Below are 16,223 nucleotides of genomic sequence, written 5' to 3'. Positions count from 1 at the left end.
AGTTAAACAATGGCAGCCAATTGTCAGGAGTGTTAGGCTCAGATTCACTAGTGGAGCAAGGCACTCCTTCCGGAAGAGGCATGCAAGCTGGCATAGGATGAACAGAGGGAGGCAAGCACCAGCCCAGGGGGACCCCCCGGCAGGGCTCCTTTCACACCTCCTTGTGCAGGCGCCCCCTGTGGGGGCAGAGACTCTGGGGCTGCAGTGCTTGAGGGAGACTTCCCGTGGGTGGGGGCTGTCCATCCACAGCCGTCAGGTGTGGGGGGGGGGGCGCAGTGTCCTATGGCTGCCGTCATGAAGGACACAAGCTGCGGAGCTTGAAAAATGGAAGCGGTTCTCCTCCAGTGCTGGAGGCCAGAGGTCCCAAATCAAGGTGTCAGCAAGGCCACGCTCCCTGGGAAGGCTCTGGGATGGGGTGGGGGTCCTTCCTTGCCTCTTCCCGGGCTCCCCCTGGCCCGGGGCTGTGTCACACCACCACCTGCCGCTGACTTCATGTGGCTCTTCCCAATGTGTCTGTGGCCTCTCTACTTGTTTCAAGGAGGCCAGTCATTGGATTTAGGGACCACCCTCATCCAGAATGACCTCATCTCAAGATCCTTAACTAATCCCATCTGCAAAGACCCCATTTCCAACTTCCAGGTCACATCCTGAGGTTTTTAGTGGACATGAGCTTGTGGGGGACACGGTTCAACCCAGGACAGAAGGGATGGTGTAGGTGCTAGGGACGAGGCCGCAAACCCCAGAGGTGCTGGAAGGAGAAAGAGCAGGACCCAGCGACACGATGTCAGGCAGAGGAGTCGGCTCCAAGGCCCCCAGCGGGGACTGAGGGCCAGAGGGAGGGAAGCTCGGACACCATCGAGGTGAAAAGCTCCGTGCGCCGTGGAAACCAAGCGAACATCGGCTGGATGCTTGGTCAAGGAGGCGGCTGCCCAGAGAGGGTGCCCGAGGCACACAAGGTGGGCAGATGTGGAAAGCAAACCGGGAGGCTGCTCGGAAGGGCACAGTGGTTACATCTAGAAGGGCTGAGGAGCGCATCCCCGCAGCCGGGCAGATCCACCTGGGGAAACGCGCGTTCCCAGCAGCGCTAGTAACAGAGAAGACCTTCAGCGATGTCACCAGTGGGCCATGGGGCAGGAAACCTGCCTCCCCACACAGAGGAACACTTGCCAGCTGCCAAAATAAATGGACCAAGGCTACATGGGACCCACATGGATAAGCCTCCATGCCCTCACTCTGTGGGCACGAGAGGGCAGCCACGGGCTCCAGTCGGGCACCAAGGACATGACGCTGACGACAGCATTCAAGAGGAGACCAGGCCAGGCGCAGTGGCTCACGCTTGTAATCCCAGCACTCTGGGAGGCCGAGGTGGGTGGATCACCTGAGGTCAGGAGTTCGAGACCAGCCTGACCAACATAGTGAAAACCTAGCTCTACTAAAAATACAAAAAAAAAAAAATTAGCCAGGTGTGGTGGTGGGTGCCTGTAACCCCAGCTACTCGGGAGGCTGAGACAGAAGAATCGCCTGAACCCAGGAGGCGGAGGTGGCAGTGAGCCAAGATGACACCAGGGCACTCCAGCCTGGGTGGCAGAGCGAGACTCTGTCTCAAAAAAAGAAAAAAGAAAAAAGGAGACCCAGGCTGCTCAGACACACCACTGCGCAGCACAGACATGCCTGCCTGGGGCCAGATCCCCATCCAAAGGGGTAAACACCGTGGCAGGAACGGGGCTGGGGTGGAGAGGGTGGCCCGGGGCTGTGCCTGCACCGCAGTGTCTCACTCCTTAAGCGGGGTGGTGACTACACAGGTGTTTTGTTATCTTATTCTTTACATTTTTTTGTAGGTCTAACAGTTCCATTTTTTTTTTTTTTTTTTTTTTTTTTTGAGACGGAGTGTCTCTCACTAGGCTAGAGTGCAGCGGCATGATCTCGGCTCACTGCAACTACTGCCTCCTGAGTTCAAGTGATTCTCCTGACGCACGCTCCCGAGCAGCTGGGACTACAGGTGCCCACCACCACACCTGGCTAATTTTTGTATTTTTAGTTGAGACAGGGTTTCACCATGTTGGCCAGGATGGTCTCGATCTCCTGACCTTGTTATCCGCCCACCTCGGCTTCCCAAAGTGCTGGGATTATAGGTGTGATCCACCGTGCCTGCCCAACAATTCCATTTTAAAAAAAAAAAAAAAAAAAAAAAAAAAAAAAAAAAGGAGAGTGTGTGAACTGACCAAAGGGTTGATCGTGGTGTCATTTAAGCTCTTGCCAGAAATGTCATCCCTGGCCCAATCCCAAACACAGCCTTGAGAAGAGCCTTTGTCCTTCTGGGGAGGGCAAGGGTCCCAGACACAGGCGATCAGCCAGATGTGCATCTACAGAGAAGCTGGGCTGGGAGGACACGAGAGCAGGCAGTCATCTGGGGAGACCCGAGACGCTGGGGCAGCTAGGAATGAACTCCTGCCTGGAGCAGGGTCTTAGCAGCAGGGAGGCAGGGAGAAAGACAGAAGCAAGATGAGGAAAGGGTGTCTCAGGCCGGAGGCCACAGAGGCCCACAGAGGGAGGACTCCATGTGTCAGCAGGCAGTCCCACACAAACCCAGATCACCAGCTTGCAGCTTTGGGCTTCAGCAAATTATGCCTTAGGCTTCCAAGCTGAGCCATGATCACGGCTGCCAAGTGCTGATGGCACAGAACCGGCTGGTCTAAGCAGAGGGAAGTAACCGCCGGAGGAGGCTGTGTCCACGAAGCCCAGGGTGCCAGGGTCCCAAGATGCAATCCCCAAAAGCACTGGGGACCCTCCCTGCCCATTCCAGAAGCTGGCCAGTGAGAGGAAGGGAGATGGAGAGGCACACCAGCTGCGGAGCCGGAGGAAAGCTTCCCAGAAACACAGCAGCGGCTGGGCTGCCCAGTGGTTAGTACCCAACATGACTGCGATGGGTGGAGCCCTTTTAACCGTGGCGCTGAATCACGCAGCTGCCCAGGGGCCTCCAGTCAGAGCATCACCCCCCTCTTCCCACATACAGTCCCATCCTGTTCTGCAAGTAGCCTCACTTGCACTCACGGGGACACGGCAGCCCTCATATCCACACAAGGTCCCACATCACCCACATGCACAGGCCACCCCCTCCACCCCACTCCCTGTAAAAAGCCACCCTCTCCACCTTCCAGGCCTGGGGGTGCACAGCCCACAGGCACTGCATCTGCCTGTGGAGGTCAGACTTAGGAGGGGTCCGTGCTGGCCCCACTGAAGCAGGTTCAGGATCAGAAGCAGGCTTTGGTTCCCAGGTAGCCAGCATAGTCTGGAACTGTTCAATTTCATAACCACTAGCCACACAAAGATATAAGTAGAAATCCATTTAAAATAAATAAATTATTCTATGCAAGTAAATGAGTGAATAAAATAAACATTTATACTTCAGGCCTAGCATGATGGCTCATGCCTGTAATCCCAGCACTTTGTGGGGAGATCACCTGAAGTCAGGAGTTCAAGACCAGCCTGGCCAACATAGTGAAACTCCGTCCCTACTAAAAATACAAAAATTAGGCCGGGCACGGGTGGCTCAAACCTGTAATCCCAGCACTTTGGGAGGCCAAGGTGGGTGGATCACGAGGTCAAGAGATCAAGACCATTCTGGTCAACATGGTGAAACCCCGTCTCTACTAAATTATTAGCTGGGCATGGTGGCACACACCTGTAGTCCCAGCTACTCAGGAGGCTGAGGCAGGAGAATTGCTTGAACCCAGGAGGCGGAGGTTGCAGTGAGCCGAGATCGTGCCATTGCACTCCAGCCTGGGTAACAAGAGCGAAACTCGTCTCAAAAAAAAAAAAAAAAAATAGGCTGGGCACGGTGGCTCAAGCCTGTAATCCCAGCACTTTGGGAGGCCGAGGCAGGTGGATCACAAGGTCAAGAGATCGAGACCATCCTGGTCAACAAGGTGAAACCCCACCTCTACTAAAAATACAAAAAGTTAGCTGGGCATGGTGGTGCATGCCTGTAATCCCAGCTACTCAGGAGGCTGAGGCAGGAGAATTGCTTGAACCCAGGAGGCGGAGGTTGCGGTGAGCCGAGACCGCACCATTGCACTCCAGCCTGGGTAACAAGAGCAAAACTCCGTCTCAAAAAAAAAAAAATAATAATAATAATAATAATAATAATAAAATAAAAAATAAAAAAACACACAAAAATTAGCCGGGCATGGTGACACATGCCTGTAATCCCAGCTACTCAGGAAGCTGAGGCAGGAGAATCACCTGAACCCAGGAGGTGGAGGTTGCGGTGAGCCAAGATCACGCCACTGCATTCCAGCCTTTTTTCCAAAAAAAAAAAAAAAAAAAAAAAAAAAAAAATTCATACCTTGAGTGTGCAATAGACCCGGTGGCTAAGTGGCTACCATACAGGGTGGCGGGGTGGGGGCATATAGAACAGACAGTATCACAGAAGGTTCTGTTGACGGGGCTGGTCTAGAGCATGGGGTTGGTGGCTCCAGATGGGCACATGTCCTTGCCCTCGTGGGCGCTTTTGCTGGCAGGACAGCTGTCCCACCTGGTTCTGACGGCAGCCCTGGTCCACAGGTGCTCTGTTTGGGTGGATTTCACTCTGGGCTCTGGGTCTATATACTTCAGTAACTTTTGTCTCCTCTAGAATGGCCACTCCATGAAGCCACAGCCCCTGCCTGTCTGCCACCATGTCTGCCACCATGATGGTAGCCAGGATCCGGCCCCCAGTTGGCCCCCAGCACGTATACATAGATGACCATGGCATCTCTGCTTGTCTGCCACCATGATGGCAGCCGGGGTCTGGCCCCCAGTTGGCCCCCAGCACATATGCACAGATGACCTCACCATCTCCGCCCTTCTCAGAGCTCCTCATCTCCTAGGGGAGGTGAGTCCTTTCATCTCTGCGACCCATCATCCTCTCCGAATAGAAAGGCCACTAGGTGGGCACATGTCCCAGCCTGGCCACTGGAAGTGACAGCCAAGAACAAGGTAGGCTCCCAGGAACAGAGGCACTTAGCACGGCCACACTTGGGCCAGGTGTGGGAGATCAGAGATGCCTGTGGGGAGAAGACGACGCAGAGACGCAGCTCCAGGGGCAAGGGCTGGAGGCAGCACCCCGACCTCTCTGTCCCACTCCCCTTCCCAGGCTGCACCTGGTGGTTGGTAGAGTCCCTTCCAAGGCTATGAGCTGTAACTCCTGTCTCGAACAGCCGGCCTCAGAGCTCTGATTGGGGGTGCGTCTTTGCTTCCCCTCCCTACTGGTTAGTGTGGAAATTTTCCAAACATGGAAAAAGCAGAAAGAATAGCACAGTGACCACTGCCCGAGGCCCACTTACTTCCTAGATAACACTGGTCGGATTTGCTCCATCCTGGGAGCGTTGTCCGTCCTGCAAGGCTGCAGGGAGCCCACAGACACTGAACCGGCACCGAGAGGCCACAGTCAAAGCCAACTGTCCACAGCACGCCTGTCCCCTCAGCCCCTCAAACCAGGCCATCTGGCCCTATCCATCTTCTCTCTGCTGTCTCTCACACATGAGCCTGCTCCCTGAGCCTGGGGGCAGCTGCCCCTGCCCCCACAAGAATCATCTCCAGCAGAGCAGCGTCGACAGGCCTGGAAGCCACCTGAGTCCAAAGCCGTCAAAGACAGCGTCTCCCTGGGAGATGGGTAAGTGGCCCCATTCATCCAGGGAGGCCAGGTGGGAAGGGAGGTCCCGGACCAGAAGAATGAAGAGGACCAGCACAAACATGCCCATGAGCTGGGGCCAGGGCGGAACGAGCCACCTACCTGGGCCACTGGGGTCACCAAGCCTCCGGAGCCGGCCACTGGCGGTCCGAGTGCCTCCTAAAGACAGAGATAAAGGGCAAAGGTCACACAAGGCCACTGTCGCTCTTCCTCCTCCGGGTGGATGGTTAACACTGGGAGTGTCCTCACCTCTGCTCCTGCTGTGAGCTCCAGAGCCAGAAACTGGGCCCATCTCGGGGCAGAAGCCCTACTCCCCTAGGTAACCCTGGCCCCTGGAGGGATGACAGCCACCGCTGTCTGGGTGCTGGCAGGGCTCTGGGCCAAACCTTCACACACATCCTCCCTGAAGCCCCACTGCCCCCATTTTGCAGATAAGGAAGCTGGGTCTCCGCAGAGTGTCACTTGCCCACAGCCACATAGCGAACAGCAGCTGCACACAGACGAGCCCACGCCCATCAGACTCCAAACTGGGCCTCGCCCAAGCATATCTCTGCTGGATGCAGTCTCCTCCTTCCTCCAGGTCCACCTGTCTTATGAACTGGAGTTTCTCTACACCAGGGTCTACAACTCACAGGCAGTCCTGACTGAGCCCCCTTCACTCCCAGGGCTGGGTGCAGCCAGGCTGGATTTGGGGATGGAGTGGGACTAGCTGTTTTCTCCTTTTGCCCAAGGAGGGAAGAAAACAGAGCCTCAGATTAATGCAGCCTCCTGCGGCACGCGCTCCCTCCGCCCACACACAGGCCTTGGCCCAGGGCTGCTCGTTGGAGAGGCTCATGGCAGGCAAGTCCTAACTGGAGGAGATTTGCCGAGGTGCTAAGCCGAGCAAACCCAAAAGGCTGCCAGGAAGAGTAGCCCTGGGAACACAGGCGGCTGCCCTGCTGCTGCAGAGCATGGCACTCTCGGGCTGTCCCCTGGACAATGCCATGCAGCCACCCTTCAGAGAGCGGCAGGGACACCCAACCAGCCCAGCCCCACCAAAGAGATAAGAGACCAGAGAGATCCAGAGACCTCCTTGTAGCCTTCACCATCTGATCACCATGCTGGCTGCTGGTCAAAGGTGCCAGTTCCTCCCTGGAGCCCTGCAGAGGCTTTTGCAGCATCCATCCACCCATTCACCCACCTATTTACCCCATCCACCCATCCATCTATCCACCCATGCATCCACCCATCCATGCACCCACCCATGCATCCATTCATCCATCTATGCACCCATGCATCCATCCATCCATCCATCCATCCACCCACCCATGCATCCACCCATTCATCTACCCACCCATGCATCCATCCATCTACCCACCCATGCATCCACTCATCCATCCATCCACCCACGCATCCACCCATCCATCCACCCACCCATGCATCCACCCATCCATCCAACTACCCATGCATCCATCCATCCATCCGTCTATCCACCCGTGCATCCACCCACCCAAGCATCCACCCGTCCATCCACCCACCCATGCATCCACCCATGAATGCATCCACCCATCCATCTACCCACCCATGCATCCATCCATCCATCTACCCACCCATGCATCCATCTATCCATCCACCCACCCATTCATCTACCCATCCGCCCACTCATCTACACCATCCACCCATGCATCCACCCACCTACCCACCCACCTACCCACTCATCTACCCACCCATCCACTGACTCACCTATCCACCCACTCATCTATTGATCCACTCATCCATCCACCTACCCACCCATCTACCCATTCACCTACTCATTCATTCATGTACCCATCTATCCATCTATCCATTCAACCACGGATCCCATCCACCCCACCATTCCTCCAGGTATCCATTCACCCATCTACCCCATCCACCCAACCCACCCATCCAGCCCTTCACCCACCCACCCATCCACCCACCAATCCACCTATCCATCAACCCATCCACCCATCATCCATCCATCCATCCATCCATCCGTCCATCCATTCCACACCCCACTCCTAAGCTGTGACGAGATGGAAACAGCTGCAGCCAGCTCGTTTCTAAAGGCTCAGAGCTGAGGCAGAGCAACCTACACACCTGGACTTCATGTCCAGCTGCCCAGGCCTGTACCCATGTTCCGTAACTACAGGACACCAGACTCAGCAACTGGCAGCAGAATGGGCACAGTGTGTCCTTCATGGAACTGGTATCGACAAGGTACCCATCTCTACTAAGCCTGAACTTCTCTGGTGCTGGGGAAAACCCCAAGATGTGCCCCAATTGTAGTCGAACCCACCCTCCAGGTAAAGCAATGCCATGAGAAAAGCATGTGGCACAACAAGGGCGTGGAACTGATGCCTGGAGTAACCAGTGAAGCTTCACCGGGGTGATGAAGACCAAGCTGAACCTTGAAGGAGGGGCCAGAGGACGCTGAGCAGGGACACCCCCTTCGGCTTGCTAGGGTCTGACGGCAGGCTGTGAGCTGTCTGTCCCTTAGCTCCAATTCACTCAACCCACAACCTTAGCTGGCAGGTGCTCCCGCCCCATTTCAGAGGAGGAAGTGAGGCTCAGGGCTGGGCAAACTGCCCAAGGTCGTACAGCCGCGGAATTCACCTCTGGCACCCCCAGCCTGCCCCAGCCACGTCCGTGACCTCACCCAGCATCCCCCTCTTGGTGCCAGCTCACTCTGCTCACTTCTGAGCAGCAAAACCCCCACCAGGAAAACCCAGGGGTTCCCAGCCAGCCCCTCCAGACAGAAAGGCTGGCCTCGGTGCAGATCTCCAGGAGACGGGGTTGGAGGGGCCAGCATCTGCCTCCCAGAAACGACAGCCCCCTTAAGACCAGGAGAGACAGCCCCGAGTGCGGCTCTGGTGCGCTGCCCAGGGCCAGGAGGGGAGAGGAGCCAGGAGGAGGACGAGCTCCCAAGGCTGCTGAGCGGCACACAGTGAGCCTGGGTCCCTCCAGCTGCAGCTCAGCTCACTTCCATGTTGGCCGTGAGAACCCCCTTCACACACCTGACTGGGAGCCACATCGCAATAACACGCCTGGGGTCACTATCCCCTGTTCCCCACGTCCCCACGCACATACCATCAGTGCACCGCTGGGACATCCTGCTGTCCAGGGCTGAGAGTGAACCACAGCTGTGCCCATAAACCCAGCACACTCCACTGTGGAAACAACGGTGTGTGAGGAGCGGCCAGCCCAGCAGAGAATGGGCCACACGTTCCTGAGGATCGAGTCACTTCTGGCTAAGACATCTCTGCAGGGGATGCCAGCCACAAGGCTGCCCTGTCCTCCGGCCTGAGCCAGATAGACACCACCCCTGCCCTCTGCCCTCTGACACTGGGCAAAAGTAAAACAGAAGAGTTTCCATCCAGGTTAAACAGCCCAGGGCATCTCATCCCTAGGAAATGTGCTGGCCCACTCTCCCAAACCCGACATGGGGGTGGAGAAACGGTGGGGAAAACAGCGTCTGTCTCAGATTTCTTGGGTGGAGATTTTGTTTTATTTACAGTGTTTATTTTTCTGATTGCCCAAAACGGACATCTGGTGCCTGGCAGCCCTTGGCACAGAGAAGATGAGAAGCAAACTCTGTTCACAAGAAGAGGGCGAGAGCGGCCTGAGCGTCCCCTGCTCCTGAATGCACTGCCAGGCTCAGCGAGGCCACTGCCCCTGCCATTGTTCCCGGGAAGAGACCTCTGGCCACGAGCAGCTCCAGTTCAGCTCCTTGGACCTAATTATTCAGGCCTGTGTCTGAGTCCAGCAAAGAGGTAGCCGGAGAAGCCTCCAGGACATCTAGCGATTCCATGGCTCCAGTTGAGACCTCAGTAATTTTTATGTGATTTTAAAATAAAACATACCCAGAAGGAGAGGAGATGATTGAAATCTAGCTGTCTGGAGTCATCACACAGTATTTGAGTTTTGAGAGGCAAAGGAGGCAGGAGAGCCTGGAGTCGGTGATCAGAATTCGAATGCAGACCTTGCCAGGCCTTGCTGTGGGCCTGGGAAATGACTTCCATTTCCTGAGTCTGTTTCCTTGGGGACGGAGATGGTGCTTACCCGTAGGTTATTCAGAGTAAATGGGGTCCCACAGTGCAAGCACAGTGTCTGGCACAAAATTAAAACTCAATAAATGATACTGTTTTTGTTCGTTTTTGAGAGGGAATCTCACTCTGTCAGCAGGCCGGAGTAAAGTGGCATGATCTCAGCTCACTGCAACCTCTGCCTCCCAGGTTCAAGCAATCCTCCTGCCTCGGCCTTGAGCTGGGATTACAGGCACAAGCTGCCACGCCGGCTATGTTTTCTTTTACCTGGGTTTTTATGCTGGAATCTGGTAAGTCACGCAGTGGAAATGTTTAAACGGGCACTCAGAATCTGAGCAGACCCTGTTTGATGTATCGTTGTTAATGGTTTCGGAATGTACCCGCCACCCTGGCCTCCTCAAAGGTCACTTCAGATCCTTCAGACCCCACCTGTGATGCAAGATGGCCACACCAAACCCATCTGGGGTCTCGAATAGACCAGACTTTTGAACCCCTGGGCAGAGCAGGGATGGGGCTGTCTCAGAGGAGGGTGCCACTGCCACGCCCCTGCTCTGCCCTTGTGCTGACAGTGAGTGAGGTCTAGGCAGTCTCTTCTCCATCGAAAGTCACCATTTTCTCAAAAGGGAGCTTTTTAGGACGAGGCGTTATGAAACCTCCTTGTGCATAAACATCCCTTTTCAATCATCACAAAAAGTCATCTGCAGAAAAGAATCTATTCCCAACTTTTTTATTGAAACTCCTGCGAGAGGCCGGGCGCGGTGGCTCACGCCTGTAACCTCAGCAATTTGAGGGGCCAAGGTGGGAGGATGGCTTGAGGCCAGGAGTTGGGGACCTGCCTGACCAACACGGTGAGACTCCATCTCTATTAAAAAATCATCATAATAAAAGTTTAAAGAGCTCCTGAGAGAGCCCCTGGGGAAACAGGCCATGGAGACCCTCGGCCGGGTCAACCCTGCCTCCCTCATTTCCCTGCGCCTCCTTCCCACTTTGAGCCTGGGGTGGGGGCATCCAAGATACATAGGCTTCACTCCCCACTCCCTTTTTCTGAAGCTCAGTTTGCTTACAGGGGCTGTGAAGGGCTGGATCAAAGTCAAAGGTTTAAATTCCAGACTTGACAAGTAAAATACTCAAGCTTATCTCCAGAGGAAGCTGAGATAAGGAGATAATGGGCACCTCCCTCTTCTCCTCCCCTCTGTGCTTGGCCTCTGCTACCTGGAGGTATACCCCGAAGAGGCACACTGGGCACCAGGCCCTCCTGGACTTGCCCTGATCTCCTCACCCCCACCCCCACCCTACCCACCTCACAGAACAACCTTTCCCCAACCTGGGGCTGTGGATTAAAGTCAATTTATTCACCCACAAGGTGAGCAATCCCCTTGCCATGGGAACTTGCTTCTCCAGGAGAACGAACACTGCAGAAGGTGTTATTCTCAGCAGAAGAGCACCCGCCTGCGGGGTGGGCGCGGGGCTCACGCCTGTAATCCCAGCACTTTGGGAGGCTGAGGTAGGTGGATCACCTGAGATCAGGAGTTCAAGATCAGCCTGGCCAACATGGTGAAACCCCATTTCTACTAAAAATACAAAAATTCGCTGGGCGTGGTGTCATGCGCCTGTAATCCCAGCTACTCAGGAGGCTGAGGCAGGAGAATGGCTTGAGCCTGGGAGGTAGAGGCTGCAGTGAGCCGAGATCGTGCCACTGCACTCCAGCCTGGGCGACAGAGAAAGACTCTGTCTGAAAAAAAAAAAAAAAAAGAACAGCACCCTAGCTCAAGGCCGGGGGTCCCAGCCATCCCCCCTGGAAAGTGGAGGGGGCACTTGTGGCCCACCAGCTCCTGTGAGAAGGATAAACGTCTACCTAACTACAAAATGCCAAGGAAAGGAGGCAGCATGCTGCTTCTGGTGCAGTGCCCCTGGCCTCTGTTTGGGGTAGGAAGAGGGTTAGGGGGAGGGCCGGAAGCCAAAGATGGCCCACGGAGGCGGCACCTCTCTTGGTGACCAGCCCCTGTCTTGGTGGCAAGCTGCCAATGCTATCTGGCCCCCAGGTTGGGGAAGGTGAGATCAGATCATGCCTGCCCAGGGCCTTGCTCTGCCTGCACGGGCAGCAGGTGCCCACCTCCCAGATGGTCTTGCACATCGCAGGGCATCAATGCCAGCCAAGGACCCACAGAGCTTCCCTGCAAAGTTTTACCAGTGGGCATTGGGATTCCAGGACTCTAGGGTTCCCATATAAAATACAAGATGTGGCTGGGCGCGGTGGCTCAAGCCTGTAATCCCAGCACTTTGGGAGGCCGAGGTGGGTGGATCACAAGGTCAAGAGATCGAGACCATCCTGGTCAACATGGTGAAACCCCGTCTCTACTAAAAATACTAAAAAAATTAGCTGGGCATGGTGGTGCGTGCCTGTAATCCCAGCTACTCAGGAGGCTGAGGCAGGAGAATTGCCTGAACCCAGGAGGCGGAGGTTGCGGTGAGCCGAGATCGCACCATTGCACTCCAGCCTGGGTAACAAGAGCAAAACTCCATCTCAAAAAAAAAATACAGGATGTTCAGTTAAACCTGGATTTCAGATAAACAATGAACTTTTTTTTTTTTCACAATGAACAATTTTTTTGTAAGAGAGAGGGATCTTGCTCTGTCACCCACAAGTGGGGACTCAGTGGTAGGATCATGGCTCACTGTAACCTTGAACTCCTGGACTCAAGCAATCCTCCAACCGTAGCCTCCCAAAGCACTAGGATTCCAGGCATGAGCTACTGAGGCCGGCAAACAGTGAATCATTTTTAGGCATAAATATATCCCAAATGTATTACAGGATATGCTTATACTAAAAATTAATCCTTGTTTATCTGAAATTCAAACTGAATTTGTTGTTGGGGGAGATAATGGAGTGGTAGATTGACAGAGGAGCATGGAGACAGCTGTTTTTAACTCTTAGCTGACTGGAGCCTGGCCTTTAGCTCTCTCAGGCCTCCTTACTGCACCTCCAGAGATGCACTAAGGGTGGAAGCCACCAGGAGGGAGATAAAAACACTGAGGTCTGAGTGTTAGCACTGAGCCACGTGGCCTTGGACAGGACTGCCTTTCTCCTCAGCTTCACATGCCACCGCTGGCCAACAATAGCTACAAGGTGTGAGAAGCCAAAGAGGCTACTCCAGGAGACAGATAACATCAGGATGCAAAGAGAGTGAGGAGCTTTTAAAGCCAGCCTAGGCCAGGCACAGCGGCTCATGCCTGTAATCCCAGCACTGTGGGAGGCTGAGGCAAGAGGATCACTTGAGCCCAGAAATTCGAGACCAGCCCTGGCAAAGCAAGACTATTATCTATCTGTCATCTATCTCTCCATCTATCATCTACCTATTTATCATTTAGCAAATCTATCTATCTGTGCCTTTAATCCCAGCTACTTGGGAGGCTGAGGAGGGAGCATCTCTCGAGCCCAGAATTAAGGCTGCGGTGAGTTGCGATTGCACCACCACACTCCAGCCTGAGTGACAGAGACCTTGTCTACAAAATAAAATAAAATAATAAAGTCAGCCTGTGTATTGGATTGCATGCCATTCCAAATCACCAGAGTGGGAGAGGCCAGGAAGCAACGAAATAAAGACAGGAGGAGGAGGTTCAGAGGCATGAGACAAGACACTGACTGACCCCCATCTCCACATACCCGTGGGGCACCCTGAGCTCCAGTCACACACCCAGGGGAGAATCTCTGCACTAGTGAAAGCCACTGGAGGCTGAGAGAACCAACAGGAAAACGTCCCATCTCCTGTTGGTTTTGTAAGATTTTCCGATAAACAGTGAATTCAAGGCTGAGTTGCAGCTCATCCATCACTGCAGCTGAGCTCTCTACAGCAGCCGTGGTGGGGAAGGCTCCCCAGATCAGAGTAACCCAGAAACATCCGTGGCACACTCCCAAGCCCCCTTTCTGCCATTAACCCGCTTCCTCAAGTAGAGGTTTCTGCTAAAATGAAAGTGGCCTGGCCTGTGGCTAAAGATTCCGGTCCACCGGGCAGCTACAGCTCTCGCCACATTGACCTGGTTGTCGGGCTCTTAGGAACTCAGTGAGGGGAGATGGCTTCCCCAGGGAAGCTTGCTGACACCCTTACATTGCTGTAAATGCAAAGCCTGATGACCCCATTATGCCTAGTAATTATAATGTAGTAATAACAAGAGCAGCCATGCTCACCGCCTACTGAAGGCATATCATGAGCCAGACACTGTGCTGGCATGTGTGACTTTTGGAGGCGACACGTTCTCCTTTTACAGAGAAAACAACTGAGCTTTGGAGGAAGGGTCCTCCTTCTGGCCCCAGGCTCCTCTGTGACCTGTGCCTCCCTCCTCCCCCTCCCCTGCCCCACTGCAGCCCCTCTGGCCTTCTTGCTGTTCCTGGAATGCACCAAGCTTGCTCCCAGCCCAGTCCTTGCACTGCTGGCTCCTTCCTGTCTTCCCAATCTCAACTCAGCTGTCATCCTGTCACCCCTCACCACTCACTCCAAAGCAGCCATCAGTCACTTGCTATGCAATCACCTTATCTTAATTCTCGGCATAGCTCTTAGTTCTATTTGGCAGTCTTCTGGAACTGATGGATTTGTGGATTCTCTGTTTCTTTCTACTGTATGTAAACGCCAAGAAAGAATAGTCCTTGTTTGCTCACTGCTGTGCCCCAGTGCTTATCACAGCACGTGGCATAGGGCAGGTGCTCAATAAATACATTTTCTTTTTTTGAGACGGAGTCTCACTCTGTCACCCAGGCTGGAGTGCAGTGGCATGACTTCAGCTCACTGCAATCTCCACCTCCCGGGTTCAAGCGATTCTCCTGCCTCAGCCTCCCGAGTAGCTGGGACTACAGGTGTGCACCACCATGCCCAGCTAATTTTGGTATTTTTTAGTAGAAATGGGATTTCACTGTATTGGACAGGCTGGTCTCAAACTCCTGACCTTGTGATCTGCCCATCTTGGCCTCCCAAAGTGCTGAGATTACAGGCCTGAGCCACCTCGCCCAGCCAATAAACTCGTTTTTAAAAGAACAAACAACTGGAAGGAGCCCGAGAGACCTACTGGCTTGTGCGACAGTTCACCTTCAACTTCCCCATCACCGCACAACTGCGATCCTGCTGAGCCTGCGTGGTGGCTGATGTCAGAGGTCAGTTTGGCTGGATGAAGGGATGGCTGGTGGCAAATTACTTCTGGGTGTATCTATGAGGGTGGTTCTGGAGATGGGCATGTAAGTTGGTGGGCTAAGTGGTAAAGATCCTCCATCAATGTGGATGCCACCATTCCATTGACAGACAATAAAAAGGCAGAGAAAAGGTGAATTCCCTCTCTTTCTCCTGGAGGTGGGATGACTTTTTCTCCTGCCCTTGGACTTAGAACTCCCAGTTCTCCACCAGTCCCCCAGGCTCTTAAACCTCTGGCCTTGGACTAAGAGTTGCACCAACAGCTTCCCAGTCCTGAGTTCTGCAGTCTTGGACTGAGCCACGATACTGGCTTTCCCGGGTCTCCAGCTTACAGATGGCCTTTTGGGAACATCTCAGCCTCCACAATGGCATGAGTTAATTCCCGAAATAAATTCCTTCCTATCTAGCAATCAATCGTATCTCTATTTGTCTATCTGCCTATCTATCCATCCATCATCTATCTAGCTATCCATCTATCTACCTTTTTCTTCTTTTTGAGATGGAGTCTCACTTTGTTGCCCAGGCTGGAATGCGGTGGCGTGATCTCAGCTCACTGCAACTTCCACCTCCCAGGTTCAAGCGATTCTTCTGCCTCAGCGTCTCAAGTAGCTGGGACTACAGACGCACACCAACAAGCCCAGCTAATTTTTTTTTTTTTTTTTTTTTTTTTTAGTGGAGATGGGGTTTCACCATGTTGTCCAGGCTGGACTCAAACTCCTGAACTCAAGTGATCTGCTCACCTTGGCCTCCCAAAGTGCTGGGATTACAGATGTCAGTCACTTCACCAGACCTATCATCCATCTGTCTGCCTGTCTGTGTCTATCTGTTTCTCTATCCATTTGTCTGCCCGTCTGTCTGCCCGTCTTGTGTCTGTCTCTATCTCTCTGTCTGTTTGCTTGTCTGTCTAGCCATCCACCCATCCACCCATCCGTCCATCCACCCACCTCCTGTTGGCTCTCTCTCTGGAGAGCCCTGGCTGATGCAGATGGTGCCTTGGTCAGCTCAGGCTGCCACCCAGATTGCTGTGGAGGGAGTAACTTCAACAACAGAAATGCATGTCTCTGTTCGAGAGGCCCAAAGTCCCAGATGAAGGTGCGGTCGGGGCTGGTTCCCAGCGAGGCCTCCCTTCCTGCTTGTAGCTGCCTCCTTGCTGTGTCCTCTGCTCACCTTTCCTCTGTTTACAAGTGACGGGGCGGCGGGGAAGAGAGATCGCTAGTGTCTCTCCCTCTTCCTACAAGGACACCAATCCTATGAGATTAGGGTCCCGCCCTGTGGCTTCGTTTAACCTTAATTACCTCCCTAAAAGCCCTCTCTTCAATTACAGTTGCAACG

The 16,223-nt window shown here is 54.1% G+C and overlaps 1 protein-coding gene across 2 annotated transcripts in view; it reads right to left on the bottom strand.

Moving 5' to 3' along the window:
* The window catches only part of SEPTIN9 (septin 9), a 208,997-nt gene that overhangs the window by 179,723 nt on the left and 13,051 nt on the right, over positions 1-16,223 (bottom strand). The window contains exon 2 of one of the 2 annotated variants that reach the window (XM_010342366.3): positions 5,774-5,830. The exons of the other annotated variant lie outside the window; for it this stretch is intronic. Coding sequence (XP_010340668.1) covers positions 5,774-5,830 — 57 coding nt within the window. The remainder of the gene's footprint in view (positions 1-5,773; positions 5,831-16,223) is intronic. 2 annotated transcript variants of the gene reach the window in all.

This window comes from Saimiri boliviensis, chromosome 17, assembly GCF_048565385.1.
Source record: "Saimiri boliviensis isolate mSaiBol1 chromosome 17, mSaiBol1.pri, whole genome shotgun sequence".
NCBI classification, from domain to species: Eukaryota; Metazoa; Chordata; class Mammalia; order Primates; family Cebidae; genus Saimiri; species Saimiri boliviensis.
The sequence above is the reverse complement of the archived record's forward strand: the minus strand, read 5'-3'. Positions and strand labels throughout refer to the sequence as shown.